This window comes from Cervus canadensis, chromosome 8 (genome assembly GCF_019320065.1).
Source record: "Cervus canadensis isolate Bull #8, Minnesota chromosome 8, ASM1932006v1, whole genome shotgun sequence".
NCBI lineage: Eukaryota > Metazoa > Chordata > Mammalia > Artiodactyla > Cervidae > Cervus > Cervus canadensis.
The window spans coordinates 25,947,250-25,975,231 of record NC_057393.1 but is presented as its reverse complement, the minus strand read 5'-3'; the positions used below and the strand labels follow the sequence as shown (position 1 = coordinate 25,975,231).

At 52.8% G+C, this 27,982-nt stretch overlaps 1 protein-coding gene across 2 annotated transcripts; it reads right to left on the bottom strand.

Moving 5' to 3' along the window:
• Window positions 1-1,092: 1,092 nt before the first annotated feature.
• Window positions 1,093-26,504, bottom strand: LOC122445935 (inositol 1,4,5-trisphosphate receptor interacting protein). 2 transcript variants are annotated; one of them, XM_043475500.1, is made up of 2 exons: window positions 26,247-26,504; window positions 1,093-4,921 (listed from the first exon to the last, which is right to left on the bottom strand). In XM_043475500.1, exon 2 carries the CDS (start codon window positions 4,906-4,908, stop codon window positions 3,238-3,240), a length of 1,671 nt encoding a protein of 556 aa, XP_043331435.1. In that variant the 5' UTR covers window positions 4,909-4,921; window positions 26,247-26,504; the 3' UTR covers window positions 1,093-3,237. The 2 variants fall into 2 exon arrangements, with proteins under 2 accessions (XP_043331435.1, XP_043331434.1); XM_043475499.1 differs by lacking the exon at window positions 26,247-26,504 and adding an exon at window positions 24,661-26,061.
• Window positions 26,505-27,982: the final 1,478 nt, after the last annotated feature.

Sequence of the window (27,982 nt, the reverse complement as noted above, 5' to 3'; positions counted from 1 at the left end):
TGGACTTCCAGCATCATCTGGGGAACTTGGCCGAAGGCAGATTCCTGCCCTGAACTCTCAGAGACTCCACTGAAGTCTGCTGTGTGGCCCAGGAAGCCACATGCCAGTGATACCCAAACCTGACCTGCCAGAAAGGAGTGCTCACCAGCTTTGCCTTCCGCATCCTCTCTGCTTCTCATACAAATAGTGCATTCTCAGAAGCCTGTGGGGTGCCAGATTCCCCTTGGACCACAGATCCCAGGCAGGCTCATTGGCTCCTACCAGGCCTGTGTTCTAACAGTTTTAGAAAGGAAGTGAAAAGCCATGCTCAACTAGGGGGTATCATCATTCACTTGAGGGCGCTTTAGGAGCCTTACCTGGGTGCCCTGTAGGTTCAAGTTGGTGTCTGGGTATTTGACCTAGCTCTTCATGTTATTTGACCTAGCTCTTCATGTTATTCTGATGACAGCCTTGATTACAAACCAGTGCTGGTTTGATCACAAAGCAGGTTCTCAACTTAAGCTGTGCTTTGACAAAGTAGAGAAAGGGGCTGGGGTTTTGAGGAGGGAGGGGTCCTCCTTCAACCTAACCAACCTTGTGGCTTCAGGCCAGCCCTACTCATTTCACTTGCCAAGATGCACAGAAAAAGTCCTGGGCATTTGGCATAGCAAGTGAGCAGACACTGGGTAAAGTCTAGCATCCTTGGGAAGAAAAGAGATTCCTTGGAGAAAGTTGTCCTTAGTGGAAAGGCCTAAGTGCCCTACAGGCCTAGAACTCTTCTGTTTATAAGGCAATCTGTTTTCTTCAAGTCAAAAGCTTCATGTTCCTCCCAGGCCCCCACAGTCTGTGCACACAATCAGCTCTGTGAAACAAGGTTTTGTGTTGAAATCCACCCTATAGCTGGCTTTCAAAGGCCCTTTCTGAAACTCTGCAGGCTGCCTGAGATGGGCCAGAAATACTCTATTCTGCAATTTTTAAGTTTTCCAAAAGCATAAGAATAAAAAAGGGACTGAAAGCTTCCTCTTGTCAGTAGGAAATCCACCCTCTCCCCAGCTCTGCCCTGGGAAGCTCACAGATTTCCTGAAGTTAAAAACAAATACCGTTACCAGTTTCTACTCCTTGCAAGAATTTAATTCTTCCTTTAATATAAATAAGGCAGCATGAAACACCAAGAGTCCTGCTGCTTCCTGCTTCAGAAGCAGCTCTGGTGCATAAAAGATCCCCATTTCCCCGCTCAGTTGTTGTCTCTGTATAAACAAGAGGCCAGGAGGTAATTTTTCAGTGAATTTTCTCCTGGAAGCAAAGGAGAAGCTGGGGGAGACTGAAGCTTGATCTTGGCTTAAGGAGATTGGTTCTTGGTCACTGGGGTCTCTTCAAAGTACATCAGATGAGGATGAAGATTGGAAAGTAAAGGCATGGGTGACAATAAATAAGGAAATTCACCCCAACTCTGGAAATGAATCCCCACAGATTGGGTACTTAGGGTTATTGCTGGAGACCATATGGGCCTGGGGAGGGGCAAGCCCAGGCACTGCTCAGTCTGACCGCAGCTCACGTGGAAAGCTTCCTACAGTCTGTAATGCCTCATCACAGCTAAGCCAACCACTGCAAATTAACCCTGTCAGGCAAACTGTCCATCTTCTGGAAATTTCCAAGGCTAGGTGAGAGCATTCCTGGGGCAGAGACAGGATCTTTTCTTCATTCATGGTAAGCCTGACACCCCCAAGGAATCAGGCATGAGTCTGGGAGGTATGGGCAGCTTCAGCCCTGGAGAGAGTGTGCTGGGGAAGGAGCATTCATCCTTGCTTTCTGCTTGGCCCTCTGCAGGGTGACTGAAGCGATGCCAAGAGAAGAGCTCCCAGAGGGCTAGCGAAGCCACAAACAGAGGAGGGAGAGGCTTCAAGCCCCCGTGAGCCAGGCCTGGAGATGGAGGCCAACTCTGACCGCAGGCTCTAGCGCCTGCCTAGGGACCACAGCCCAGTAGTGCCAAGGTACTCTCTCTGAGGCCTGTGGGCTGTGCCTATAGTCTGTCTTCGTGTGTCCCAGTCAAGCAAGCCTCTGTCAGGCTCTTCGGGTGTTGGTCATCTGTGTGGCCAGCAAAGCCCATCCAGAAAGGGGGGTTCTGTGCACTGAGGGAACCCCACTGGAATGACCAACCAAGGGAATGTGGGGCCTGCATGTGGAGCTGGGCTTCCACAACAGATCTTGCTTCTGGGCACCCTTTGCTCTAAGATTGGAACCCTGAGGGAAACCCAGGGCTATGGCATCCCTCATCTCTATGATCTTCTCTGAACTGGGCATCTTCTCTGAAAGCCAGACTTCAGGCCAGACCCCAGCACCCCAGGTACCAGGCTCTGCCCTTGACCCCAGGCACCCTGTGAGTGCCCTTCTTTCTCTCTCATCTTCCACCTTCAGTGCCTCCACCTCCCAACATATTGCTGGCTGGAGAGACCAGCTGTGGAGACAGATGAGGGTGAGGAGCCACTGAGCTTGCACCCACATGGTATGTGGCCCATACAGGGTTCAAAATGCAGCATCCAAGGGGAAGGGGCAGAGAGAAACGGGTGCACCTTGAGCGAGATGTGGAGCTGAAACAACGGCCAACTTCAACTTCTCTCTGCCGGGTACCCACTTCTGTACAACAGAGACGTTAGCCACTCGGGCTGCAAATCTCTCCGAGTCTTTTCTCCAAACAGTATAAAAATGGCAGCCACAGTGGGGATCCCTATAGTGTGGGCTATGGATGGAACGCTGCAAATTCCCATATTGATGCCCACTGTTTGGCTGCAGATGCCTGCGGCCAAGGGTTACTGGAAACTCAGGGTGCAGGATCTTAACTCCGGTTCCTGTTAGCATTCCTGTAGATCCTTTGTTGATATTCAAGTAAAGATTGGACCTGGGATATAAAAAGAATCACACCCAAATCGTTGTTTGTGCCGTTTGCATTGTCCCGTAACTCAGCATCCATAGAGTTTTATCATCATCTTTGTCATTGGGAGTGATCCAAAAGTCAGTTGCAGAGGATCAGTCCCTAAACCCAGACAATAGCTTCAACTGGCAAGTCCCAACGGCATGAAAGCAAACCAGTTTTGGCTTGGAATTCCATTTCCTCTGTGTTATAGGGTTTGGCTTCCCTGACAGGCTGAGCCATGGCACCCTATAAAGCCTGCTGTCTTCCCAGGACAGGGCCTGCAGATGCCCCCAGGGGTGTAAACGCATAGGATGCCCTGCGATCTGGCCCTCTGTGTCGTGGATGCTCTACAAGATGACAGTTTTGGGGGGCAGGCTGACATGGTCTGAGGTGATATGGAGGGAGTACTCGCTAATGAGTGCTGGGGCATTCTTGAGCATCTCATAGAAGGAGTCCACTGTCTTCCGGTAGAGACTTCGCTGTAGGACAAAGGGCCGGAAGAGGTTGAGAGGCTCCGCCCTGCGCACGGCCTCAGGGAGCCCCATGGCCTCTGGCACCTTGCGGTTGCCGATGAAAAAGTGCTGGAGCTTCTTCTCTAGCAGGCTCTTCTCCAGGAAGCACAGCAGCTCGTGGAGACGAGCGTCGAGCTGCTCGGCCTTCCAATCGGCAGGCCGCCGGGCGAGCAAGAGGTGCAGAAGGGCGGTCTTCAGGTGGTAGTTGCCCAACCCGCTGGGACCGGTCAGGCGGCTCTGCTTTGAGAGCAGGAAGGAGGCGATCTGCAAGCAGCTGAGGTGGCAGGCGCCGTCGGGCAGCGCCTTCGAAGTTACCCTGAGGAAGTGGCGCTCGTAGACAGCGAAGGACAGGAGCCAATCGGTGCTGGGTGCCTGGGTCCCCTCGCCGGGCTCCCGGGCAAGGTGGGAGACGAAGTACAGGTCAGAGTCGTCACACTGGATCACGGGAATGAGGTTGAAGGGCATGAACTTCCCCGAGCGGAACCTGATCTTGAGCGACCCCGGGGTGCCCAGCTGGCCAAAGGCCAGGTCGAACTCGTACTTGTGGGCGATGCGGCGCCAGGCTCTGGTGAGGGCGGTCTGGAACCACTTCATGACGCGCATGGTGTCCAGGTATGGGGAGTCGGGGGCACACAGCCGGTCTGCCACCTTGCTGCCGCGGCGCACCACATTGTTCCTGCCATGGAGGAGACACAGCATGTCTTCTCCAAGCTTGGTCTTGCCGCAGATACAGCCCAGCGTGTCCTCATCGGCCCGGACCACCTTGATCTGGCCATAGCCCTGACGATCCAAAGGCACGGAGCGGCCGGAGCACCAGAGCTCTGGGTGGAAGTGGTAGGGCTCCGGGGGCATGAAGGGCACGAAGAGGTCGCACAGCAGAGGCTTGTTCACCTGCCAGTTCTCATACATGCTGTCCACACCGATGAAGTCCTCCACCTCCATGTCCGAGTCCCGGCTGCACAGGCTCCTCAGGGCTTCCAGCAAGTCATCCACGAAGCCTTCCACAAACTCCCGGGTGCGGGCGGCGTCAGCCGTGGCCCCCCGGATGCAGCGCTCGTAGAAGTGGTCGAGCGTGGCCCTGTTGGGCAGGGTGAGGCCCCGGAGCGGGGCGCCCTGCAGGTCGGGCAGCTCGTCCTCATCCGAGCCCAGGCACTCGGGTGAGGGCGCGTCCTGGTGGTCTTGCCGCCACACCTCGATCACCAGGAAGAGGATCATGCAGAGAGTGCTCCACAGGTCCCAGGCGGTGCGGTTCTCATTCTGCTGCTGGCCCTCCTCCGCCACCCGCTCCAGTGCCTCCTTCTCGGCCTCCTTGTCGGCCGCCAGCCGCGCCATCTCCTCCTCCAGCCGTAGCTGCTCCAGCTGCAGCTTCTCCTGGTGCGCCTGCATCTGGCGGATGATCTCCTCCTCGTTCTCGGGGACCGTGGCGTTCTCTCGCGGGAACAGCAGCGGGTGGTTGATGATGGCCGTCACCACCACTAGGCACACCCGGAAGAGCCCCAGGGCCATGGCGGCAACTTTCCTGGGAACAAAGAGAGAGACACTGATGGTCACACTGAGCTTTCCTCAACACCGCTTACTCCCTTGTCGTTCCCTTCCACTGCCCTCCAACCCACCCAATCCACAGCCCAGCCTTGTTGGGAACAAGAACCCTGAAGTCCCACACCAGCATCCCGGCTAAACCACCACAGAGGTGGACCTGTTTCTGTCTGCCTAAACAGTCCTTTCTAATAGCAGTACCCACTTCCCTTGGGAACTGAATCTTTTCTACTCCTAGTCCTCATGATTTGGGTGGGGATGAACTCACCCCCAGTCAAGGGGTGAGGATATAACCCTGGCCCAAGACTACTTCATACTCCTCCTCACCCTGACAGTGGTTGTTTCTGGATGAGTTTATGACTTGCCCTGGCCCCTGGGAGACAGAGGTAGGATTTGTTGGGACCAATGGGGAGAAAAGACTCACCCTGTTGCCTAGGGTTGCTGAGGGAACCCTGAGGGATTATACCTGCTATTGGCTCTCTAGCTACCTCAAAGGGAGATCTGCCAGACAGAGATGCCAACATGGACCCAGCAGTGCCTGAAGCCATTACCTCTGGACCTTGTGGTCATATAAATCAATACATTCCTTTTTTATTTTGACTGCACCACATGGCTTGCAGGATCTCAGTTCCCTGACCAGGAATTGAAACTGGGCCTGGCAGCGAAAGCCCAGAATTCTAACCACTGGGCAACCAGGGATTCTCAATATATTCTCTTTTTGTTTAATTCAGTTTCTTTTCTAACACTTGAAACCAAAATAATCCTGTATAAGACATCCTTTCTTCCCCCTCAGTGAATGGCTGATTTCTCAGTACAGTATAGCCTAGTGGTTAAGAATGGAAGGGCTGGGTTCCAAAGTCAGCCCTGTCACTCACTGAATTAGCTGTGTGACCTTGGGCATGTTAACTCACCCCTCTGAGCCCCAGTTTCCTTACTGTACAAAAGGAGAGCCAGAGCACCCAGAAGGTCATCATGTTAATGAATTCATTTGTTCATGCAAACTACCTACACAGCACGGCGCACAGCATATGTTTACTGAGCAATAGCTGAAACAGTCTTGAGCCCTTATATACCCTCAATGAAAACCTCTCCTTCTGATTGGAAGACCCCACCCCAAATTCAGACACTGTTCTCCTGGCTGATCCTGGATCTTTCCCCTGACAATCTAGGGAACAACCATAGTGACTGAGTCATTGACTTTCCTTTCACTAGTCATCTGAATTTCTAACCTGACTTCTTAATTGTGAAAGGAGACGTGCCATTCCTCCAGGATTTTTAGGTCTCAAGTGACTTTGGGGTAAGGACTAACCCCTTATCATACTTGCTGTTCAGACTGTGAAGCTACAACATCCCCTGGGAATTTGTTAGAAATGCAGAATCTTGGGCCCGCCCCAGACCCACGGAACCAGAATCTGCATTTTAATACCATCCACATTAAAGTCTTCCAAGGACTGTCTCACATCAGAACCCTTATATTATACCTTCTCTTTACCCTGGCTGGAATCTTGGGAAGTAACAATTGGCTTTTTCCGCATTTGCCCCACCCACTTCCTGTTGGGGACCTCAGCTAGGAAAGCAAATAGACAAAGGAGGTCATTGCTGGAGAACCAAGAGCCCCCACCTCTGCCTCAATGCATGCCAACAGACCTGATAGGAGCCCCATCCCCTGATCTTGAATTTGCACCCTGAAAGCCACATGTTCTGGTTCTTACCCTAATGGTACCAAGAAGCAGGTATCTATCACTATGGGCAAACTCCGGCAGATGGTGAGGGACAGGGAGGCCTGGCATACTACAGTCCATGTGGTTACAGAGTTGGACACGACTGGGTGGCTGAATAACAACGACACCTCTGCAGGTTCTACCTGGCAGTGCCAGGATGTAGACAGCCTGAGTTTTCACACTTGGGCAAAACCTGCTGCTCAGAGGTGACCCCTCCTCATTAGCAGGAACCAAAAGTGTTGGGGGTGGGGAGGTCCAGCAGCAGCAGAATTCAGTGTAGTTATGATCAGGCCCAAGAGGGGAACTTTGAGACACTGAGGCATTTCCACTTGAGAAGTCAATGGAGGACAGGAGAAAGTGGAGGAAGTTGGGCTGGGAGGGAGGGAGGGTGAGGAAAAAGTGCAGGGGGCAGCCAGCCAATTTCTCTGCCCCAAGACCAGGAGCAGCATGCTGGATAATTGCATGAACAGGCCAGCCCTGGTTTCTACATTAGAGAAGCATCAGTGGAAAATTTGACCAGGGTGGTCCAGGATAAAACTATAAGGCTGGCTGATAAACATGGATCAGAACTTTAGGATAAAGGTGTGGAGTACTAGTGGAAATGGCAACCCACTCCAGTATTCTTGCCTGTGAAATCCCATGGACAGAGGAGCTTGGCCGGCTACAGTCCATGGAGTCGCAAAGAGTAAGACACGACCAGGCGACTAATACATACAACATACATAATAGTAGAATACCAGGCAGCAGTCAGTCAGGAGATAATTGGGTGTTTTGAGGCCCTAAAGGGCCTGTACTATAGCCAGCCACATGTGGGCACAAGCAGGTCCTGACAAGTCACAGCCAAAGTCTTTGGCAACACCTGATTCTTGAGGTCAGTTTCCAGGGTAGGGTGCCACCAGCTGGGGAGTGGGGTGCCATCACTAAGTCTTATAACTGGAAGTCCTCCTTTTCTCTATTGAACAGTTTCCACAGGGCTCCCTGTGTATGTCCTCATGCCTGTTGCAAGATGATGTGCTAAACTAGGGCAGGCAAGTTTCAAAACTCCAAATCAACTGAAGCAGTCAACACTGCGATGAGAGGCTAAGGATGGACTCTGGAGGGGACAGGCTGGGTTAGCACCAGCATGTGCACTACTAGATATGTGACCCTGGACAAACCGTTCAACTTTTCAGAATCTGAGTCTTTTCATCTATAAAATGGGAATAATAACACCTGCTGTTGTAAAGGAAATAATGCACAGAAAGCACTCAGCAAAATGCTTGTGTGTTAGTTACTCAGTCGTGTCCAACTCTTTGCGACCCCATGGACTACAGCCCGCCAGGCTCCTCTGTCCATGGAATTTTCCAGGCAAGGATATATGGGTTGCCATTTTCTCCTCCAGGGGATCTTCCCAAACCAGGGATGGAACCCAGGTCTCCTGTATTGCAGGCGGATGTTTAACATCTGAGCTACTAGGGAAGTCCAAAATGCTTGCCCCTGAGCAAATTTTCATATAAAAGGTTAGCTGTGATGGGATGGGAATAATAGATGAACCTGCCTACAGGGGTCTACAGATGCAGTGGGCCAAACAAATGCCCCTACAGGGGATACAGGCAGCCATAGGAACACTAGCGATAGTAAGGTTATGAAGGAGACTCAAAAGGAGCAGAAATCATAAAGGACCCTGGGCTGTAGAGACAGGCCCAGGTTTGAACCATGACTCTGTCCCTTGCCGAGGGGTTGTGGGTGAGTCACTTGGCTTCTCTAGGGTTCCACTGCTTTACCTGTGAGATGGAGCTAACAGCAGGCCCTCCTTCATAGAGAGGGGAGGTTAAGCAAGACCATCCAACTCAGGTGCTGAGCACAGTGCCCAGCATGGGGTAAGCACATTACAACACCAGCTCCTTCCTCCTTGGCCTCTATGGGCTTATTATCTCACCTGTCAAGCACACCAACCTTACCCCAGTCCCAAGGGTGTGGAGGAACACACGCTCAAAAGTGCTCTGAAAGCACAAAATGCTCCCCTAAGCCTGGCCGATCCTCTGTAAACCACTCCATCCACCCTGCCCCCCAGCAACGGGGGGCGGGGTGTGTGTGTGTGGGGGGGCGGTGCGCGAAGCCTTCCGAGCCTTGGATCTTCCTGGAGGTAGAGTTCCCTCTGACTCACTTCTAGTTTAAACCACCTCCGCCCTCCTGGGGATGGGATGGGATCCCAGCTGTTGTCTCGCTCCTGATACCCTTTGTGCAGGCTGGCTTTGCCTGTGGCCTGAGTGATGGGGAACAGGGCGGGGCTGCTGACTGCGCACTAGGTGGGGCTGGGTTAGAAGCCTCCATTACTTCCCCTCCCCAAGCCAAGTCACACGAAATGCCCCAGGGTCCTTGGGGGTCAGAAGAATGAGGGAGAGAATCTGGATGCTGGGACTTCTGGAGACCACAGGGGCAGGACAGCAGCTAGAGCCTCTCACAAAACTGTGGATACATGCAGGTACACACACACACACACACACACACACACACACACACACACACATACACTCCTCACCAAAGGGTCCCTTTCCCCCAGATTTAAGTATTCCACCTCTGCCTTAGCCCAAATCTCTTACCTCTGCAAGGCTGCCCCATACATGTAGTCTGAGACATCCAGCTGGGTTCAGTTTTGAATATAAACCTGGGTCACTTGTGGGTCTGCTTCCAGGAAGCAGGCAGGAAACCTGCTGAGTTCCTCTCCACCCCCGCCCCTGCCCACAGAGTGTGGCAGCCCATGCAGCTCATGGCTAAACTTAGCCTGGCAAATGTCCAGGGTCACTGGGGCAGCAGGGGCTGGGGCGGAGCGCTGCGTGTGGTCAGCCTGGACCAATGGTCTACTCGAACCCTTACTCTGAGCCTGGCTGGACGCCTCAGACCCTGGGGAGAAATTAAGACCTCCCCTTCCTTCTGTGGGTCCCTCACTTCCACATCCCCCTGGCCCCCGAGGCACCCCCACCACAGCTTAATCCAATAAACGCCACTAAGAGTTGTTTAACAGTGGGGCTTCCTTAGCGATCTAGTGGTTCAGACTCTGCACTCAATGCAGGGGCATAGATTCCATCCCTGGTCAGGGAACTAAGATTCTGCATGCCACATGGCCAAAACAAAACAGAACAAAACAGTGATACACTTCATTTTATCAAGCCCTTACTAGGATGTGGGGCTTCCCTGGTAGCTCAGATGGTAAACAATCTGCCTGAAATGCAGGAGATCTGGGTTTGATCCCTGGGTAGGGAAGATCCCCTGGAGGAGGGCATGGCAACCCTCTCCAGTATTCTTGCCTGGAGAATGCCATGGACAGAGGAGCCTGGGGGGCTGCAGTCCATAGGGTTGCAAAGAGTCTGGACAGGACTGAAGCAACTTAGCACTCACGCACAAACATAACACAGTGGAAGCAACTTGTGCTTTGGTGGAGACAGTCAGAGTAGGCTTTTTCAGCCTAGTTGTGGCTTTTCTAGTTGTGTGGCTAGAAAATTACATCTCATCTTGGGCTTTGGTTAACCCACCTGTGAAACAGGGGTAACACCCACCACTTAGAAAGTTACAGGGGTTGCTGTGAGCAGTGCCCAGCACATCCTAGTTAAGTAAAAGTGTTGGAATTCTCCAGGCAGGAATACTGGAGTATGGTGCCATGCCCTCCTCCAGGGGATCTTCCCACACTTAATACTGTGCAAGGAACATGCTGGGTGCTACAGGGCCCACAAGGATGAGGGTGGCATGATCTTCAGTAGTGAAAACACTACAATCCATGCAAGAGGCAAACAGAATGAACAATAGGCTACAATTGAAGAGAGTTTCATTGCTGTTCTTTGTGGGAACTTCTTTGTCTGTAAATCTTCTCTGCTCCCACCGACCTGGTTCCAATCCACCACGCCCCTTTTCTTCCAGGCAGAATTCCAACAGCAAATCGAGAACAGCAGGAGCCTGTGTCCAGCCCTATAATGTGTTCATCAACACCTGCCTGGCTCTGTCATCCACCTGCCCTCACCTGGGGCTGGCTGACTGTGGCCTCAGCAGTGGGGGTGCCTTTCTCAGCAGCCCAGCAGCCAGGCCCTCCGCCTCCAGCCAGCCCAGGGACAGTGGTTCCAATGTGGTTGTGGCTTAGTATCCCTAACATCACTTGGAGATATATTCAGTTCAGTTCAGTTCAGTCACTCAGTCATGTCCGACTCTTTTCGACCCCATGAATCGCAGCACGCCAGGCCTCCCTGTCCATTACCAACTCCCGGAGTCCACCCAAACCCATGTCCATTGAGTCGGTGATGCCATCCAACCATCTCATCCTCTGTCGTCCCCTTCTCCTCCTGCCCTCAATCTTTCCCAGCATCAGGATCTTTTCCAGTGAGTCAGCTCTTCGCATCAGGTGGCCAAAGTATTGGAGTTTCAGCTTCAACATCAGTCCTTCCAATGAACACCCAGGACTGATCTTCTTTAGGATGGACTGGTTGGATCTCCTTGCAGTCCAAGGGACTCTCAAGAGTCTTCTCCAACACCACAGTTCAAAAGCATCAATTCTTCAGTGCTCAGCTTTCTTTATAGTCCAACTCTCACATCCATACATGACCAATGGAAAAACCATAGCCTTGACTAGATGGACCTTTGTTGGCAATGTAATGTCTCTACTTTTTAATATGCTGTCTAGGTTGGTCATAACTTTCCTTCCAAGGAGTAAGCATCTTTTAATTTCATGGCTGCAGTCACCATCTGCATTTTGCTGCACCATCTGCACCATCTGATTTTGGAGCCCAGAAAAATAAAGTCAGCCACTGTTTCCCCATCTATTTGCCATGAAGTGATGGGATCGGATGCCATGATCTTAGTTTTCTGAATGTTGATTTTTAAGCCAGCTTTTTCACTCTCCTCTTTCACTTTCATCAAGAGGCTCTTTAGTTCTTCTTCACTTTCTGCCATAAGGGTGGTGTCATCTGCGTATCTCAAGTTATTGATATTTCTCCCGGCAATCTTGATTCCAGCCTGTGCTTTCTCCAGCCCAGCATTTCTCATGATGTACTCTGAATATAAGTTAAATAAGTAGGGTGACAATATACAGCCTTGACGTACTCCTTTTCCTATTTGGAACCAGTCTATCATTCCATGTCCAGTTCTAACTGTTAGAAAAGCAAATTTTCAGGTGCAGCTCCAGACCTACTGATCAGAAATTCCAGGGGTGGGGCCAGCACCTCTAGGTGGTTCTGATGCCCACTTCAGTCTGAGACCCACCCCTTCCCAAGCCAGGCAGGCTTCTAGGGAGGAGGAGGGGGGTACTCCACAGTGTTCCTGCAGCCCAGATCCTGGCACTCGCCAAGGGTTTGCCCTGCGCCTAGCCTCTCAGATGCAATCAGCTCTGCTAATTACCATGGCAGACGTAGCTCAGGCCCTGGCATCATCTTCAGAGCTGAAAGGAGAACCTATGTGTCCTTACAAAATGGAATAAGGAGGTTGGCTGATGGCAGGGGAATGCACTGACAGCCTAGGTCCATGGGGTGACTGGAGTCACTTTCCTGTTGCTTAGGTTCTGGGCCTGCCAAGAAAGAAGTGGCTAAAGGAGACCCAAACTGTCCAAAGTTTGGGCTGAACCCCTCCTGTGTCCCTGGGCTTGTGCCGGAGTTTCACAGTCCTGGCCAATGAGATACATGTTGTTAAGGCGAAATAAATCCACAAATTTAAGAAAGTCAGAATTTAGAGTGGTACTCATCTAAGCCCCATTTTACAGATGGGGAAACTGAGGCATAATGAGGAAACACACTTGACTGGGAGAGTGGGTGAAGGTGGAAATGGTCCAGGCGGACTATGGACCCTCACAGGCAGAAGAGGATTAGTGCAAGGTGATGTTTTCATTAACAGCTGACAGGAAGCTAATTACTCTGCGTGTATTTGTCATTTAATTTTCGGAACACCAGAGAGGTGGTTGTGGCATCCCTATCTTGTGAAGAGACTGGTGGTCAGGGAGCTTCACTGGGCAGCCTCTAAGATTTCCTGGACTGCAGTCTCTGATGAAGCCTGCCTTCCGCCATCTGCTTTACTCCTTCCATCCCCCCAGGGGCTGACAGGAAACCTCTCCCACCTGGTGACACCTCCCTGGCTTCCCTGCCAGTGGTGACCATCAAAATCATCAGGTTGGCTGACCCCAAGCTTCCTAGGCCTTGGAAAAACAGGACTATAAGCAAAGAGAGGTGGAATGCAGAGTGCAAGTTTGACCCTGAGTCTTGGTTTGGAATTTGGGCCCCTGGAGCAGGCTGTCTGAGCCCTGGTGACGCAGTCTGTCTGTCTTATGCCTGGTCTGTCTGTCTCATGCCCGATTCCACTCTTCTCTCTTGGCAGAGGCCATGTCGCATGCTGGTGTCTGACCAGCTTCCCTGCTGTTCAAGAGCACCCACCGGTCAGGGCCGGCTCGGGTCCCTCCTCCGGGGAGCCTGCCCTTTTCCAAACCCCTGTGGGTCAGGCCACATCCCCGCTCTTTACTGTGTGGGTTTAGGCCGTGTCCCTGCCTTTCTACCTGCAGTGCCAGCGAGGGCTCGAAGCTGAACACCGTCTCCATCCCCACCCCACTCCTCCGGGCACCACACACGGGGCGCAGGCGCCCAGTGTCAGTGGGAGTTGGCTTATCACGTACTCGGGAGGAATGGCAGGCTGTGTGAGTGCTGGGTCTCCACACATTCCTTCCTCGCCGCCTGACTCTGGGCCAGGGGACAGACAGACAGACAGCACAGACGGTGCCGTAAGGGCAGCGCTGCAGGAGGGAGGTCCCCCCCCGGGCAAGGCAGACAGCCTCCACCTGTGCATTTCAGGCTGGGGTCTCTTCACCTGCACCCCGCAAGCGGATGGGGGATGGGAACTTCAGGGAGAGGGGGACTGAACAGCTCTAGGGGTGGGAACTGGGTGCTGGCTGGCCTGAGGCCTGGGCGGAGAGGGAGGGGCGGGCAAGCAAAGAGGAAGGAAGAGGACCAAAATTAGTTGAGAAAGTGGGTAGAAAGGGTGCAGTTTTGGGCCCCCAGGGCTTCCTCTTTTCAGTGTCTTTGCAGCACCCCCCACCTTCCACTGCATCACCTTTAATTCCTCCCACTGGTGGGCAGGACCTCCTTCTTGGCCTCAGCCTGCCACTTCCTCAGACCTGCCACTTTCTTGGCCACTGGGCTCCTTCCTTTATCTCTTTTTTGCCTTCCAGGGGGCAGGAGTGGTGGTGATGTGGGGATGGAGTGGGGAGGGGACACTGCCCCACTGTAAATAGCTCAGTGCAGGTGCTGGACACCTGGGCCACTCAGGCCTTCTCTGGGGAAGCCACCATACTGCATGTTCGATGCACCCAAAATGGCACGATCTGTTCTGTTTCCTCCAAGAGAAGCCAGAAATCTGCATTTGACCAACATCTCAATTTTACTCTGCTGTCCACTCTGTCAAAAATTCTTTGAAATCCATGTGAGCCAAATAAACTGTGTCAGCGGGCCACCCAGAGTCTGCTGCCCCTCACAGGCCTCCTCTCCCCTCCCACTGCCGCCCCCCACTCCCCCACACAGCATTCCACTCAAGGCTGCCTGGGACCCCAGGAATCTCCTCACTTTTCCCCCTCAGCCACACCGCCACCTGCTAGCTAGCGCCTTTGCATCCAGGACTCCCTGAAATACCCTGCCCCACCGCTCAACTTTTCACTCCAAGTCCAGTGCTGACTCTATTCCAGGGTCTTCTAGTCGGCCCCAGCAGCCACCCTCAGTTAATCCTAACCAGCCGGTGCCTGGGACTTACATGTGCCTTCCACGGCCTCTCCAGGGACGAGAAGGAAAGAGGGTGACCCTGTGGTCTAATGGGTGGGCACTGAGCAGCAATCAGCTTACAGTCCAAGGCCTGTGGTTCCCAGGACCGAGAGCTGCACCCTCACCACCCCTTCCTAACCCAGGGAAACGCCAGGGGTCAAGACTGGCCCTGGCCCTGGTGGGGGTGGGGGAGCAGGGCAGAAAAAGGGGGAGAGCAGAACCCCCACCCCCACGCCCAGGGAGGTGGACTACCGACCGATGGGCCCGTGGGGAACTGTACACTGGAGGGGAGAGGCCTTTCCCCTGATGGGAACTCTGCTGTGGCCGCACGTGGCCACACTGGCCAGACTCCCTGAGGGAGCCCGCTCACACCCGCCAGAGTGTAGTTTCTGCCAGGCTCACTCTCAGAAGAGGGAGGTGCTTCCACAGTGCCACCAGGATGCCAACCCCATCCTCTGGACTGGGGTCAAGCAGCCGGTCAGCCCGGGTGCAGCAAGGACAGTGGCCTGGACTCTGCCCAGACGGATGGGACAGCCCACATCCCTCCAGTTCCCGCTCCTCCACCGCATCCCATGCACGTCCCTCGGCCGGCAAGGGATGGACAAGGCAGGGAGGCCATCAGTCTCCCAAGAAGGACAGGGCATCCTTCTGTCCAGCTGTGCAGCCTGACTCTCCCACCACTGAGGCCCTGAACCACAGGGCATCATGGAAAATCACAGTAAAATTCTTGGGACAGAGAGACAGACAGACAGACTAAGGCCTGGGGTCTCAGAAGCTAAGGGATAACAAGGAGGCTGCAGTCACAGAGACAAGGAAGGGCTCCCCTGGCAGCCCTGAGTCGGGGCCCACACCCTCCTCTCTCATTCATCTTCCACAAGGCTCCTGGAATACAGGTTACTGCTGTTGGATGGCAGCCCTCAACAGGACAAGTCCATGTGCTCATACCCAGACCCTGTGAATGGGGCTGTAATTTGCACAAAGGGTCTTTATACATGTAATTTAATGAAGCATCTTGAGATGAGACACTTCTCGATCACCCTGAATGCAAAGACAACTGTCCTTCTAAAGAGAGAGAAAAGGAGAAAACAGACAAAGAGGAGAAGGTGATGGAAGATGGAGCAGAGGTTGGAGTAATGCTCCATAGCCCACGAAGGTCTGGAGCCATGGGAAGCTGGAAAGGCAACAGAGGATTCTTCCTTAGGGCATTTGGAAGGAGCATGGTCCTTCGAGTACCTTGATTTCAGACTTTTGGCCTCCACAGCTATGAGAGAGCAGAAACCTGTTGTTTCAAGCCACCGTGTTTGTGATCTTCAGTTACAACAACCCTTAGGTGGCCAATGCAGTCTCACAGCGCATCCCAGCCTGGCCACCCACCTTCCCATTTCTGCTGGTCACCAGCAGCAAACCAGCCATCACCTGGGATTCCAAGCGGAGGATACCACACTATTGGGCTCTCCCTCCTGGCCGGGTGTGGTCCTTTGGAATCAGCTCCTCTGAGCTCTCCCCTAATTCCCAGACACCTCAGGTAGCCCTGGCCCTGGAGGTCTCCCTGCCCCACTTCAGGGAGATCCTGTGCCCATGAGGCACAGGTCTGAGTTCTAGTTCAGTCAGGGGACTCCCTCGGTTCCCTTCCCTCCTCCCCAGGCCACTTGAAATTATCTACTGTCCTCTGAACACCTCCTAGACTTACTTCCCCACCATTCCCTACAACGTCCACACCTAACCCCATCGTACAGTCCTCACAGTCAGCCCGTATCAGAAACCGCTTCCCAAAGTCTTCTGGATCATCTCTTCCCCCCGCTCGAGACAAATCCTTTTCTTGAAGGGGACAGATGAACAAGGGGAAGAGACAGCCTATTTACTAAACCTCTCAAGTGCAGGCGGGCATCTGGCACTAGTGTAGATGGTGTCTCCAGATATGTGACCCAAGTAGGGACCCAACAGAGACTTGCTCCTCGAGGCTTTGTTCTTGGCTCATCTGCCTGTGCAGCAGCCCCATTTCCCAGGCAGGAGCCCAAGGCAACGAGAGATTGAGCAATTGCTCAAGGTCACACAAGTAGGAAGAGAGCAGAGGAGCCAGACACTGTGCCAGGCCAGCTGTTCTGGACCCTGCGGTCTCCCCAGTGGACCCCAGGCTGCTGCGTCATCACAGGGAGCTGTTGGCCTGAGCTCTGGTCGCATCCCACTGCCTTCCGTGGTTTGGGCTCCTCTGGGGTCAAGGTGGGCCTGTGTGCCTTGACATTCTGCACAGCACCTGGCACAGACCATATGCAGGGTCACCTGCTCACTGTGCCAAGGACACGGTGACCTTGGGGACCCACTGGCTTACACCCTGCATATGGAGACATTTGCTTTCTAAAGGCTTCTATAAACACCCTCCATGCATTTCCTACAGCAGGTGTGTACCCAAGGACTTCCCTTGAAACCCAATTCCCACACCAGGTTTCTAGACTTGAAGTTACATGGTGCATTTTAACAACAGAAGTATAGTACTGTGTACCACAGCGAAGCGGCCCTTCAGAATGTCAGACATTGGCTTGGCTTAAACTGGTGTTTCTGGAAGTCTCCTCTGCCCCTGGGCCCCATCTCACTCCCAAGAGCAGCTGCCCGGAGGGAACATGAATACTCACTTGAGGGTGGCCACACCAGGGCTCCCCAGACTGTCCCCCGTCTCTCCCTGCACCCTGTGTTTGCTACACCCCAGGCTTCCAAGCACAGCAGCAAATGCTCAGGGCAAACCCCGCTTTTGCCCTGGGACAGGGAGGGAGGTCTGCAGCAGGGGGCGGGAAGCAGGCTCCAGACCACAGCAAACACTCAAGCTTAGGGGAGGGACTCAAGGGGGTGGAGCAGGAAGCTGAGAGTAAATACAAAGGACAACAAAGGGAAGGGAAGGCCCGCCCACCCACTGGCCCCTCTCAGAGCTGAGCAGGGGATGGAGGGATTAAGTAGACTCTCAGTGCCCAGCAGCCACCTTCCCTGGGGTGGAACAAAGAGCCCAGCTCAGGGAGACACCTGGGCCTCTCTGGGCATGAGAGATGGGCCCCAGAACAGCTAGTTCCCCCACTCCCCGCCTTTTTTTTCCCCCCTCCCTCCCCATTGCCTCTTACTCCGTTCAGGCTTAGAGGGGTGCTGGCCCCCACCACGGTGAAATCCCAGGCTGTGTTCCCACCCTGGTCCCTGAGGCTTGGGCGTACCTGACACACAGTCTGGGCCCCAGCTGGGTTGGGAGAGGGGGAGAGAGGTGGAGGAACGGAAGTGCTCTAAGGCCTTCTGCACACACACACACACACACACACACACACAGAGTCACGCCTCCCCGTGACTGCAAAGATCTAAAGACCCCTTTCATCTTAATAAAGGGGAACAGCAAGAGACTCAAAGGCAAGAAGGAGGCCAACCCAGCTGTAAAAAACATAAGCGCTGCGGTTGGCTTCTTGGCTGGGCTCTCCGCTGCAGGGACCTCCCTCACCAGGGCCACACCAGTCAGAGCAAACCAGTCCTCCTCCTCCAGGGGGACCTGGAAACTGTAAGAAAAATGACCCCCAGAATCACCCAGGAACACAGTCACCCTCCCTGTGAATTACACAAAACCACCATCTATAACCACACGGTTTTCCGGCCACAGGGTTGAGAGTGATGATATTGTCGTGAGGATGCCCACGCTCTGTCCTAGCTTCTGCCCGAGGCTACACCTGGCACACAGTAGGTGTCCCAGAACCAATGGCAGGTACACATGGGTCAGGCTGGGATGCACTGCAAGCTGCCACTGATACATCTTGCCACCCCAAGACCACCCAGAAAGAAATAGCCCAAAGCTCTTCAGCTGAGAAGGGCTTAACACTTTGTAGAGGCTTCCTTTGTAGAGAAGGGCCAGACTCTGGAATCAGAGGCCTGGATTTGAATCCTGGCTCTCCCACTTGCTGTAACAATAACACCTACTTCATGGCATGGCAGTCACATGCTCGTGCTCCTTAAAGGACATTGTTATTGGCATTGGTAATGGTAAGGAAGCCAGGTCTCCGTTTTGATTTGTTAAATCCTGCTGGGTGCATCTTAGGGACTCCTCTGGGCAGAGGTAAGACAGCCTACATTCCTGAAGCAACCCCAGAAGCTCGGGAACAGGGGAAAGTTGTCACCTCTACCTCCTGTTTTCTTCTAAAGGCCCCAGGGGCTGCCACCAAGGGACAGCAGGAAGTTTGGCGCCTGGGAAGTTCACAGCTCCCCGCCCTGACCATCTGGCAGCAACAGTGAGAGCTCCTCCACCATTTCTGAGCACCTAGAAGGAGAAACCAGTGCTGGTCTCTGATACCCGGAACTAAAGGTGCTGCATGGATGCTTGCTGAATGAATGAATGAAGTCAGGACTAGGAAAAGAACCTCACTGCCTGTATTCCCTGAAGGAGGAATTTGAAATGGGAGTGGAGCGAGGCATCCTGGATAAAGTAAATTCTAAGTTGTTTTTTTTTTTTTCCCCTGGGAGGCACCCTGCCATCTGAAAAGCAAAGTAAAGCCCTAACAGTGGTCAGTGCCTTGGGAAATGTGAGCACACCCCTAGGGACAGACCACAGCCACTTTAGGTCTGTACAGCCCTCTGCTAACTGCAGGCTGGCTAACCACCACCACCGACCACAGTGACGTCCCAGGAATGAACTTCAACACAAGTTATCTGACCCTCAGCTACCTCTCCCTTTGACATCCACCTCCTTGCTTGAGAGCCTTGGAGAAAAGGAAGACAAATGAAGGATGACAGGGTGAGATGCAAGTCAGGCACGGGAAGAAACAGAAGAGCAACCCTTGGTAAGAGTGATAAGCAGCTCGGTCTTTCTGGAGGACACCAGACAAGCTGCAGGGCCCTGACACCCAGGGCTGGGCTTAGTAAATAGCAACCGACACGCTACATTTATTGAGATTCAAGCATGATGCAAAACTTTACTTTGCTATATCATCCTCACAATGAACCTCAAAAGGAGGCACAGAGAGGGGCGGTCACCCACACCAACACCACAGAGCTGGGATTTGAAGCCAGGACTGCCCGACTTTCAAGCCGCTGGTCCTTCCGTGAATCATCAGACACGCACTTATGGGCTTTCCTTCCTTGTACCATTTAGCGAAACTCTCTTGCTCAATGTGCTCAGTTGTGTCTGACTCTTTGCGACCCCATGGACTGTAGCCCACCGGCTCTTCTGTCCATGGGAAAAACAGGTGACAATTCAGGTGGAATATGAGCATGATGCAAGGAGTCGGACTTAATGAAGCCACGATGCTCCTTCCATCCAGAGATTCTGGGTATGTGACGCTGGATATCTGAGATGGCTTTTCAGTTCAAAGGATGGGGAACCCTCTTCTGCAGTGGATGGGCAAAGAGGAGTGAGGTCTCTTGAGACCCTGGGCAGTGCGTTTAGGGGTGAGGCATTAGGAGGAAGAGGCAGGGATGTATGGGGGCATTCAGAGGAGGCACACAAGGGTGGAGCCCAGGCATCCCCGCTCTCTTCCCCTCTGGCCCAGGCATGCCTACCTCCTCAGCGACTCTGAAACAAAGTCAGCAAACAAAGGACCTTTTCAGGAACTCCAGGCGGGTCCCCAGACTGCTACTAAGAAGGCTATTGAAACAAGCTCCCAGGAGAACTGTTTGTTATGAGCACGTGGTTTTGCTTCAACCGGCGGGGCAATGATGAGGACAACGCCCTCCCTGTGGTTTGAGGTAGGGGTAGGAGACCCTCCTGCATCTGCGCTGCAGGGAAGGGACCTGGAGGGAGGAAGCTCAGGAGAGCTACAAAGGGGAGCCCCTCCTCCTGGGCACAGCAAGGGTTCCGCTGTGCTCTTCACCTGGAAGTGAGTCTGTTCAACACTGTGGGCTTTGAATTTTTTTCTTAGGAGTTCCATCAGAGGATCTCAAGTGCACTGAATATTATCTGCTTCTGGTTGTTACTGTCCCCATTAAACAGACAGAGAAACTGAGTCCTGTGTGTCAATATCACAGAGCAAGAGAGACCTGGGGTTGGCAGTCTTCCTGTTGTCCTCTCACCATTAACACTCAGACTTTGTCAGATTCTGTCCTTAGGCAGGACACTATGGACATCCACGGCTGTCCTCGCTAACACCTCTCACCAACTCTCCAGTATATCTCAGACACCCTCAGATTCCTACATAAACTGCTGGGGAGGAAAAGATTCCACAGGTCTCATGTAACCCACTTAGAATTCCATGGGGCATGCCAGAGCTGGGTGAGAGGCAGACTCAGAGACCTTGTTTCTATTTCCAGTTGGTAGCCACCCCTGGGGCAGTGGATTCTGCATAATCTTCCTCTGTGTGTATCTGATCACAAGGCCCCGTGAGGCTACTGAAGCCCCAGCACAGTGTCAAGCACTTTGTAGGTACACAGTAAGAGCATACTTGTTCCATCAATGAATGAAGGTTCTCTCTTAGGTCAGTCTCCCCAGGAAGGAGGCCATGTTTCTTACTTTCCTTTAGGGGGAGGAAGTGAAGAAGGGAAAGCCCCTTTTCTGACCTCCCCATCACTACTCCTGTCTGCTCTCGCCCTATTCCCTTAGCGGACTGATTCAGGTTGTAGAAGGGAGGCCCAGAGCCATGGAAGCCACAAGAAGCCCCTCAGGAGGCATCCTTCTTGTTCTGAGTTGCAGCTCAGAGACCCAAACAAGAAGGCAGCTGTCAGTACTTCGGGCCTGGAGCAAACCCAAGGCCCGAAGACCCTCCACCAAAAGGCTCATAGCCTAAACCTCGGCCTTGCAGCCTTGCCCTCTTCCCCAAGCCCATCCCGAGGAACACACCTGTGGATGTGGCACTTTCAGCGCTTCTTCTCTTCAGCATGTGTCTTACAGTTAGGTGGTTCTTGTTCCTCCCAGTATAACTTAAGGTGGAGGTGTCTGTTGCCTTGGGCAACAGTGATGTCACTGGTGAGGTGCTTCCATTCTGCTGATGTCATGGGGTGGGCCACGTGGATGAAGGGACTTGAGCTTCCTACAGGAAGCCGTCCCAGGTTCCAAACTGCCTAGGTGGACCCTGTACACCTCGTGGGCACAACCAAATGATCCTCTTCCTGTCCCAGAAAAACCTCCCCCTCTCTCCCCTCTGGGGGCCTGTTCAGGCCATGCCTCAAACCTGGCTTTCCCTCTCCTAGTGTTGGTGAAAAGGTCGGGATGGGTAGCTGTACCCTCAGCTCTGAATGAACCCCATACCAGGGCACCAATCTCCTTCTCACCATCTGGGAGAGGCCGGGTCCCTGTGGCCTTGCCCTTTGCCCAGAGCTAAGAGGAGGAAGCAGTGGGGAAGTGAGGTCCCAATCTGGCAGAGAATGCTGATCCTCCATTGACCTCCACTGTCTTTAAGGGCTCATACCAGCCAGAGACTGGTCTGCACCAGGCACCATCACAGCGGTTTATAAGCAGGCCCTGTGAGAGGTTGTCCACATTTCACTAATGACAGAGCCGAGGCTTGGAACAGTCAAAGCACTTGCCCAACTCCTGAGGTCTGGAGCCAGGACTCAACCCAAGCCTGCCCTAAGTCAAAAGTCGATGTGAGTCATACCTCCTTGGCTCTGGGGAACCTGGAGGCTGTGGCTTTCTAAAGAAGAGCCATGAGGGGGCCTGGACCGAGACCAGGGAGAACCCTTTAAATCTAAAGTGGCCAGCTGGGCAGACCAGGTGGTTCAGACAGCCAAAGAAGGGCTTAGGACTGTATCACCCTCATGTTCACACTGGGGCTGCAGTAAGTGGTCAGTCCTGGCCCTTCCAGTTCGCTGAGTATCTGTGTTGACTAAGGACCATGTTTCTTTGCTCTATACTTGACTTCTTGTTGACCCATCCAGGCCACCTGACCATCTCCTTCATTTGCATTTACCCCTGTGGCCTGAACCTACAGCCCTGAAATTTTATAGTAGTTATTTAACTTATGCAAATACAACTTAACGTAGCTGGGAGCTACTGCTTAGAAAGCACTAAATAAAATAAGTACATAAAATAAAAAATGCTAAATTCTGAAAGAGGACGGGGGACATCCTACTGGCAAACACTGCCCTTGAGGGACTGGCTAAGGAGAGACACATAACATATAGGACTGCTGATCTACCTGGCAGGCATCTCTCCATTGGTGATGGGGTCACAGAAGTGAACAGAGTCCATGCTATTGGACCATTGCTGCCCCTGCCTTCTGCCTCCCCTGACCTGAATCCAGCTGTGCCAAGCACAAGCTGCCTTCTGATTTTTAGTTCCCCATTGGCTTTCCCAGGACTTAAGAAGCCAGTATCACTGGCTCTACAATGGTTACAGTCTTCTTGCAAATTAATACGCTAGCAATTTTATTTGTACACTTTGTAGTGTACAAGAGTTCTCTGTAGATGACTCAGTAGCTCAAGTCCAAACTGTTCTGAAAATTGTAGAGATAGGGTTTCTAAATGTGCGCAGTTAAGAGCCAGATTCTGGGACAGTTTACATGACGTGGGAAATCGTCTAGGCACCAGTCGACCCTTTCCAAGGCCATGATGAATTTCCCATTAGCTGAGAAGTCTATTTTGTTTAAAATACTGTCTATAGACAGCAGATAGTAAAATGCTCCATTCCAGCTAATTAAGTGCTGTAATGCATAGGGTGAAAAATAAGTGACCACATATACAGAGCTGTGAAATGCAGTTTTGGAAAGTCTTTCTGGATGAGCTTGGGAAGGGCGTTTACAGACGAACAGCACTGGACAGGGATAGGGGCTGTAGAGCTTGCAAGTGTCAGGACAGTGTTCAGATACTTCTTCCATCGTCCATTCGCTCAGGCATTCTCTGCCCAGGTCAGGGACCCTGCATGGCCCCTTTCCTCTGCACCACACCCAGGCAGCACTTACTCATCACCCTCAGGACAGGCCCCAGACTGGATGTGCGATGTCACACTGCCCAGTGATTAAAAAGGAAAGACATCTGAGGCTTGGACCAGGCCTGCCTCTCTCTTTCCTTTCTTTCAGCTGCCAGGTAAGTTTTCCATCTTCCTCCATCTGAGCTGATAGTGGGTTTCCTTCCTCTGACAAAGAAAAAAGCAATCACTCTTATCTCTTTCTCAGGAGGGGCCCCAACCAAACTAGCTTTTGAAACTTCACTTGCTTCTTGCTCTGTGAATGCTCAGTGACTTCCAGGCTTCTGAACACTATACCTCTCTGTGACTTAGTTTGCTTAACTATAGAATGGCGATACCAATACCTATGTCACTGGGCTACTGAGAAGATTAAATGAGTTAATATAGGCAAAGTGATTTTGGGGGGAAAAAAGCCTGGCAAATGTTAAGCCTTCAATAATTGGTTATCAGGCTGCTGTGTATGGTTGTATGGGTGGTATATTGTTCAAGAAGATCTGGCTGGGAGAGTGGTAAGGATGAATCAAGCTCACATGCCAGTTTGCATAGCTATGTGCCTTGGCTCTGTCCACCCAGATGAAGCCCCTGTTTTCTAAATGATACCAAGGTGCCATCTTCTTGTTAAGAGGAAGCACCTTGTTCTAACTCATGCAGATGATCGAACAGGCTAGCAGCAGTCTTGGAGGTTATTATTGTCAGCTCTTAGCACTCTCTCGGCTCCATCCCCTTCCCCAGCTAGACAAGATTAGTCCCAGCCACAAGTAAGGTCCTGCTCCTCAGCTGTCTAGCACATCTGGTGCACTTATCCCTCCCTTAGCAGGCTCGTGGGGTAAAGCTTTCCCCAAGGGCCCCCCAGGGCTGCCCTCCAATTGAGGGGACTCTGCACCCCAAACATGGAGCCACAGAGTCTGGGACTCTGGAGGGACCATCTCCTTCATAATTGTTGATGGCCACCTGTCTCCTGACAGTGATGGCAGCGCCTTAACTACTGAGGCGCTCCAGTTGTCAGCAAGTTCCTCCTTATTTCTGAGTAAGTAAAATCCAACTCCTGCTTCTCTCACCCTGTGAATCTCTGAGACTAGACAGAGCAAGTCTCCTCCTTCTCTCGAGTGACAAAGTTGGAGATTCCTGAAGGCCAGAGCCACCGTCCCCTAGGTTTCTCATCAATGGAGGAAATACGGCCAGTCATTCCCTTCTCCCTGACAAGAAACACTTTCCCAACTCTCATGGCATTCCATTCTCTCCCTTGAGGACAAGTGAGAACAGGGCTGTGTACTCCAGCCCTCCACCCAGAGATACTTCTCCTCCAGACAGAATCCTCCATCTTTTTCCCTTTATTGATCCCAGGGGGGGTCCAAGAAGCAAAAAAACACAAGACCAGGTTCCTCCCAGACAATACCTTTTCAGGTGGGCAATTTTGCTAGAAGACTCTACCAGAAGTTCCTCCACTTTTTGCCCGCAGATAAAAAGTTCACCCACACACCCTGTCTTTGTTTCTCTCATGCGTGCTGCAGGAGCTGGGAGGCGTTCTTGGTGACAACTTCTGGGCTGATGGCATGAGGTTAAAAGTTCAGATCCTTGCCACCCGAAAGTTGGAGCTTGAAACTGCTGCATCTTTGAAAATTGCCGAGCTGGAGGATGGCACTTGAACAAAACTCTTTCCATTGGAGAGTCAGCCTAACCACTTTACGGTTACCCACAAGTGGAAAATATGAGGGCAGGATGGCCTGGAGCAGCAGCAGCAGCACACAGGGAATTAGCAAACAATGAAAGCCACTTCAGGCTTGTAGGCTGGAGAGAGGACTCAAAAGCACAGCCATTATGCTATAGACGAGGGGTGAAAGGCAGCAATTCTACCTGTGCACCAGGCCTTTTTGCAAGGCTGGCTTGGACCTGGGACTGCACCCTGCACAGGTTTGCTTTACTTGGCAGCCACTCAGCAGTAGAACTAGTTTATGAAAGGGAAGAACCCTGGGTCAAATCCAAAAGAAGAACCCCCCCACTCCCCACTCCCTCCTCCCCACCAAAATAGGACTCTGAACTGATTTACATTCAAAAGGATCCACCAGTACCTGGTACTCTTCTAGTCTGGGAGGGGGGGCGGAGTGTAAGGAGGGGTGGTTCTCACAGCTTTCAGAGGAGCAAAAGGCGAAGTGTGGTCCCTGAGGGGTTCAGTAAAATACTTGCCCTTCCTGGGACACAGCACTTTTGTTTTTCAAGAAAAGGAGCGTTTTGGATGGGAAGCCCAGACCTGGAGCATCAGAGTTCCTCCAAATCGCAGCCGGAAGTTGGAAACTCTGGGAAAGGGTCTGGGATGCTACTAGAGGTCAGGTGGAGGCCAGCAGCAGCCCCAAGAGGAAATTCTGCACTGCGTGGGGTCTCCTCCACTAATAGCCCAGAAAGAGGAAGCGGCGGGGGCTTTATCCCGCCTCCAGCAACCTCATGGCTTCACTACGTTAAACCTAGAAAACAAAGACTTCATAGCTACTCTCTCCTTCCAGGAGGGGGAAGGAAGGATGGAAGGGAGCTGGCTAAGAAGCTGGGCGACTCGACTACTCTTTCAGCTCCAGAGCTCTGCTCACACGGTCCAAAGTAACGGATCTTCGGGGCGGTAGAAACAATAACGCGGTCCCGCTTCCGGCATCGCGGTTCAGTGAGCCGGGAGGAGAGGCTGCCGCCGTGCGGGGCTCCAATGCAGCGCCCACTGGGGTCTCCGCGGCCGGGGAGAAGCCAGAGAGGAGAGGCTGGGATGCAGGACCCCGCACGGCGCGAAGAGAGAGAGGACAGGCCCCCACCCCCACCCCCGCCTGTGCTCGGGCGCCATACCCCAGTCCCCCAAGTCAGTCCCAACCCGGGGGGCCGAGCGGGCGCGCCGCTCCAATCCGCCCCCATCTCCGGCGCAGCTCCGCCTGGTCCCTCTTCCTTCCAGCGCACGAGATGCTTCGGGAGGACGCAGAGCCTCGCGGCCACGGGCCCACTACTTACCTTCGGCTTCGGTTCCCGCTCCCCAAGGCGGGAGGGATCGCGCGAGTCCCGGCTGCGCTCGCGGGTCCCGGGGGCCCCAGAATCCGCTGTCTGGCCGCGGCTGCTGCTGAGCGTCCCGCCCGACAATTAGAGGGACGGGGGCGGCGATACCTCGGTCGGCTCCCGCCTTCTGGCCCCCATCCGCCGGGCTCTAGAGGACTTCAGAGTTACTCATTTCCTAGATGTCAAAGAAACTTTTCCTCCTTATAAGAACAAAACACCCGCCTCTCCTCCCTGCCGCGGAGGCTCCTTAAGGTGGACCGTGAGGGTTAGGGGGCGGCTGACCCAGCGTCCGCCGCGGAGATCTGCCCATCGACCACCCCAGAAACTCCAGAGGGGCCAGCAGAACTGGAGGGTGATCGGGCAAGACGGAATGTGGCTGCTGGATTTAAACTGGAGCGAATGGACAGGGAGTCAGGAGAGGACGCCCTTAAAAGTCTGTCTGCGCGGGCGGAAAGGAAGGAGTTAAGTCCCTGCACGCCGACAAAGGGTTTTCCGCGGCGCGTTTTACGAGCGGTGGAATTCCAGGGGCCACTTATTTTGTCCTTTGGAGGGAAATGTAAGTTGAGACACAACGCCGGTCCTTCTTTTCGACTTCTAAGTGGATTAAAATAACTCACCAAATTCTATGATAATTGAGTGCATCTTTGCCTTTTCCTGAGTGAGTAGGCACAAAGGAGCATCGTTACTAAATACTTTCATCTGTAGAGGGCGCTTTAGTGTCCAAAGCGTGTTTACAGTTGGGATGTTAGATCACTATTTTAGAAGAAGGAACTGAGGCCAGGACGGTCTGTAAGTACCCTGGTCAGACTTGATGGGTTATGAAATCCATAACCTATTGTCTTCTCTTTGTGACTTGCCCCAAATCCACAGCCATTAGAAGTGGCTGGGAAGGGCTTGAATAAATCCTAGGTAAGTGGCTTTGCAGGAATTAAACGCCACTGAGGGTACATTGGGGGAAATTATGAGAACACACTGTCTGAATGATTATCACCATTGCCACTGCTGTTTGGTTTTAGATCACCTTCTTCCTCTCCTCCGCAAGCCAGCCAAATAGCTTTCACAGTCGCCTGGAAGACATTAGGCTGAGTCTGAAAGATAAACAGGCAATGAGAACAAGTTCTAAAAATAGACCCCCTGGCCCTTGGCCCAGGTTACTCTTGTTTTCAAGCTGCTGCTGCTGCTCACAGTTCTTTCGTTATATCAGAGACAGTTATGGTAGAGTTTTGGGGGGCTGCTGGGGAGAGGTGAGGAATGGGGTGATCTGTGGAAACCTTCCTGAAAGGCTGGTGATTTTGAAAATGTCTGCCAGTTGGATGGGTGAGGTGTTCAGCCACCCATCCCCCAAGTAGGGGGGGAAATTCCTGGGAGGCGGGGACCCTGGACTGAGCACCACTACCCTGCCTTGTAATCTTTCGAGTAGAAATCAGGGTTATATTATGTAGGGTAGAATGCCAAGAATAGTGCTTGAATGCCCTCTGGGATTGTCCTATATGCGAAGTTGTTTCAGCATTTTCTAAGGGTGGTTTATATTTACTGATGGGGCAACAAATCTATTACATTTGTTTTTCTTTCAGACCTGTTGATTTCACTCTCCGCGACCTCGTGGTCACCTTCAGCACCACTCTGTTCTCAGCATTAAGTCCACTTTCCTATCTAGGCACATGAGTCGTTCTTGAATTGGCCTCTCTTAATAC

What these genes read in the sequence shown, in the direction of transcription:
- LOC122445935 (XM_043475499.1), bottom strand. Translation starts at nt 24,926, where the DNA reads ATGGAAAGAGTTTTGTTCAAGTGCCATCCTCCAGCTCGGCAATTTTCA. An exon ending in AAAATTGCCCACCTGAAAAG is followed by an intron (nt 4,922 to 24,660) that starts GTATTGTCTGGG and finishes CTTTGTTCCCAG; the next exon opens with GAAAGTTGCCGCCATGGCCC.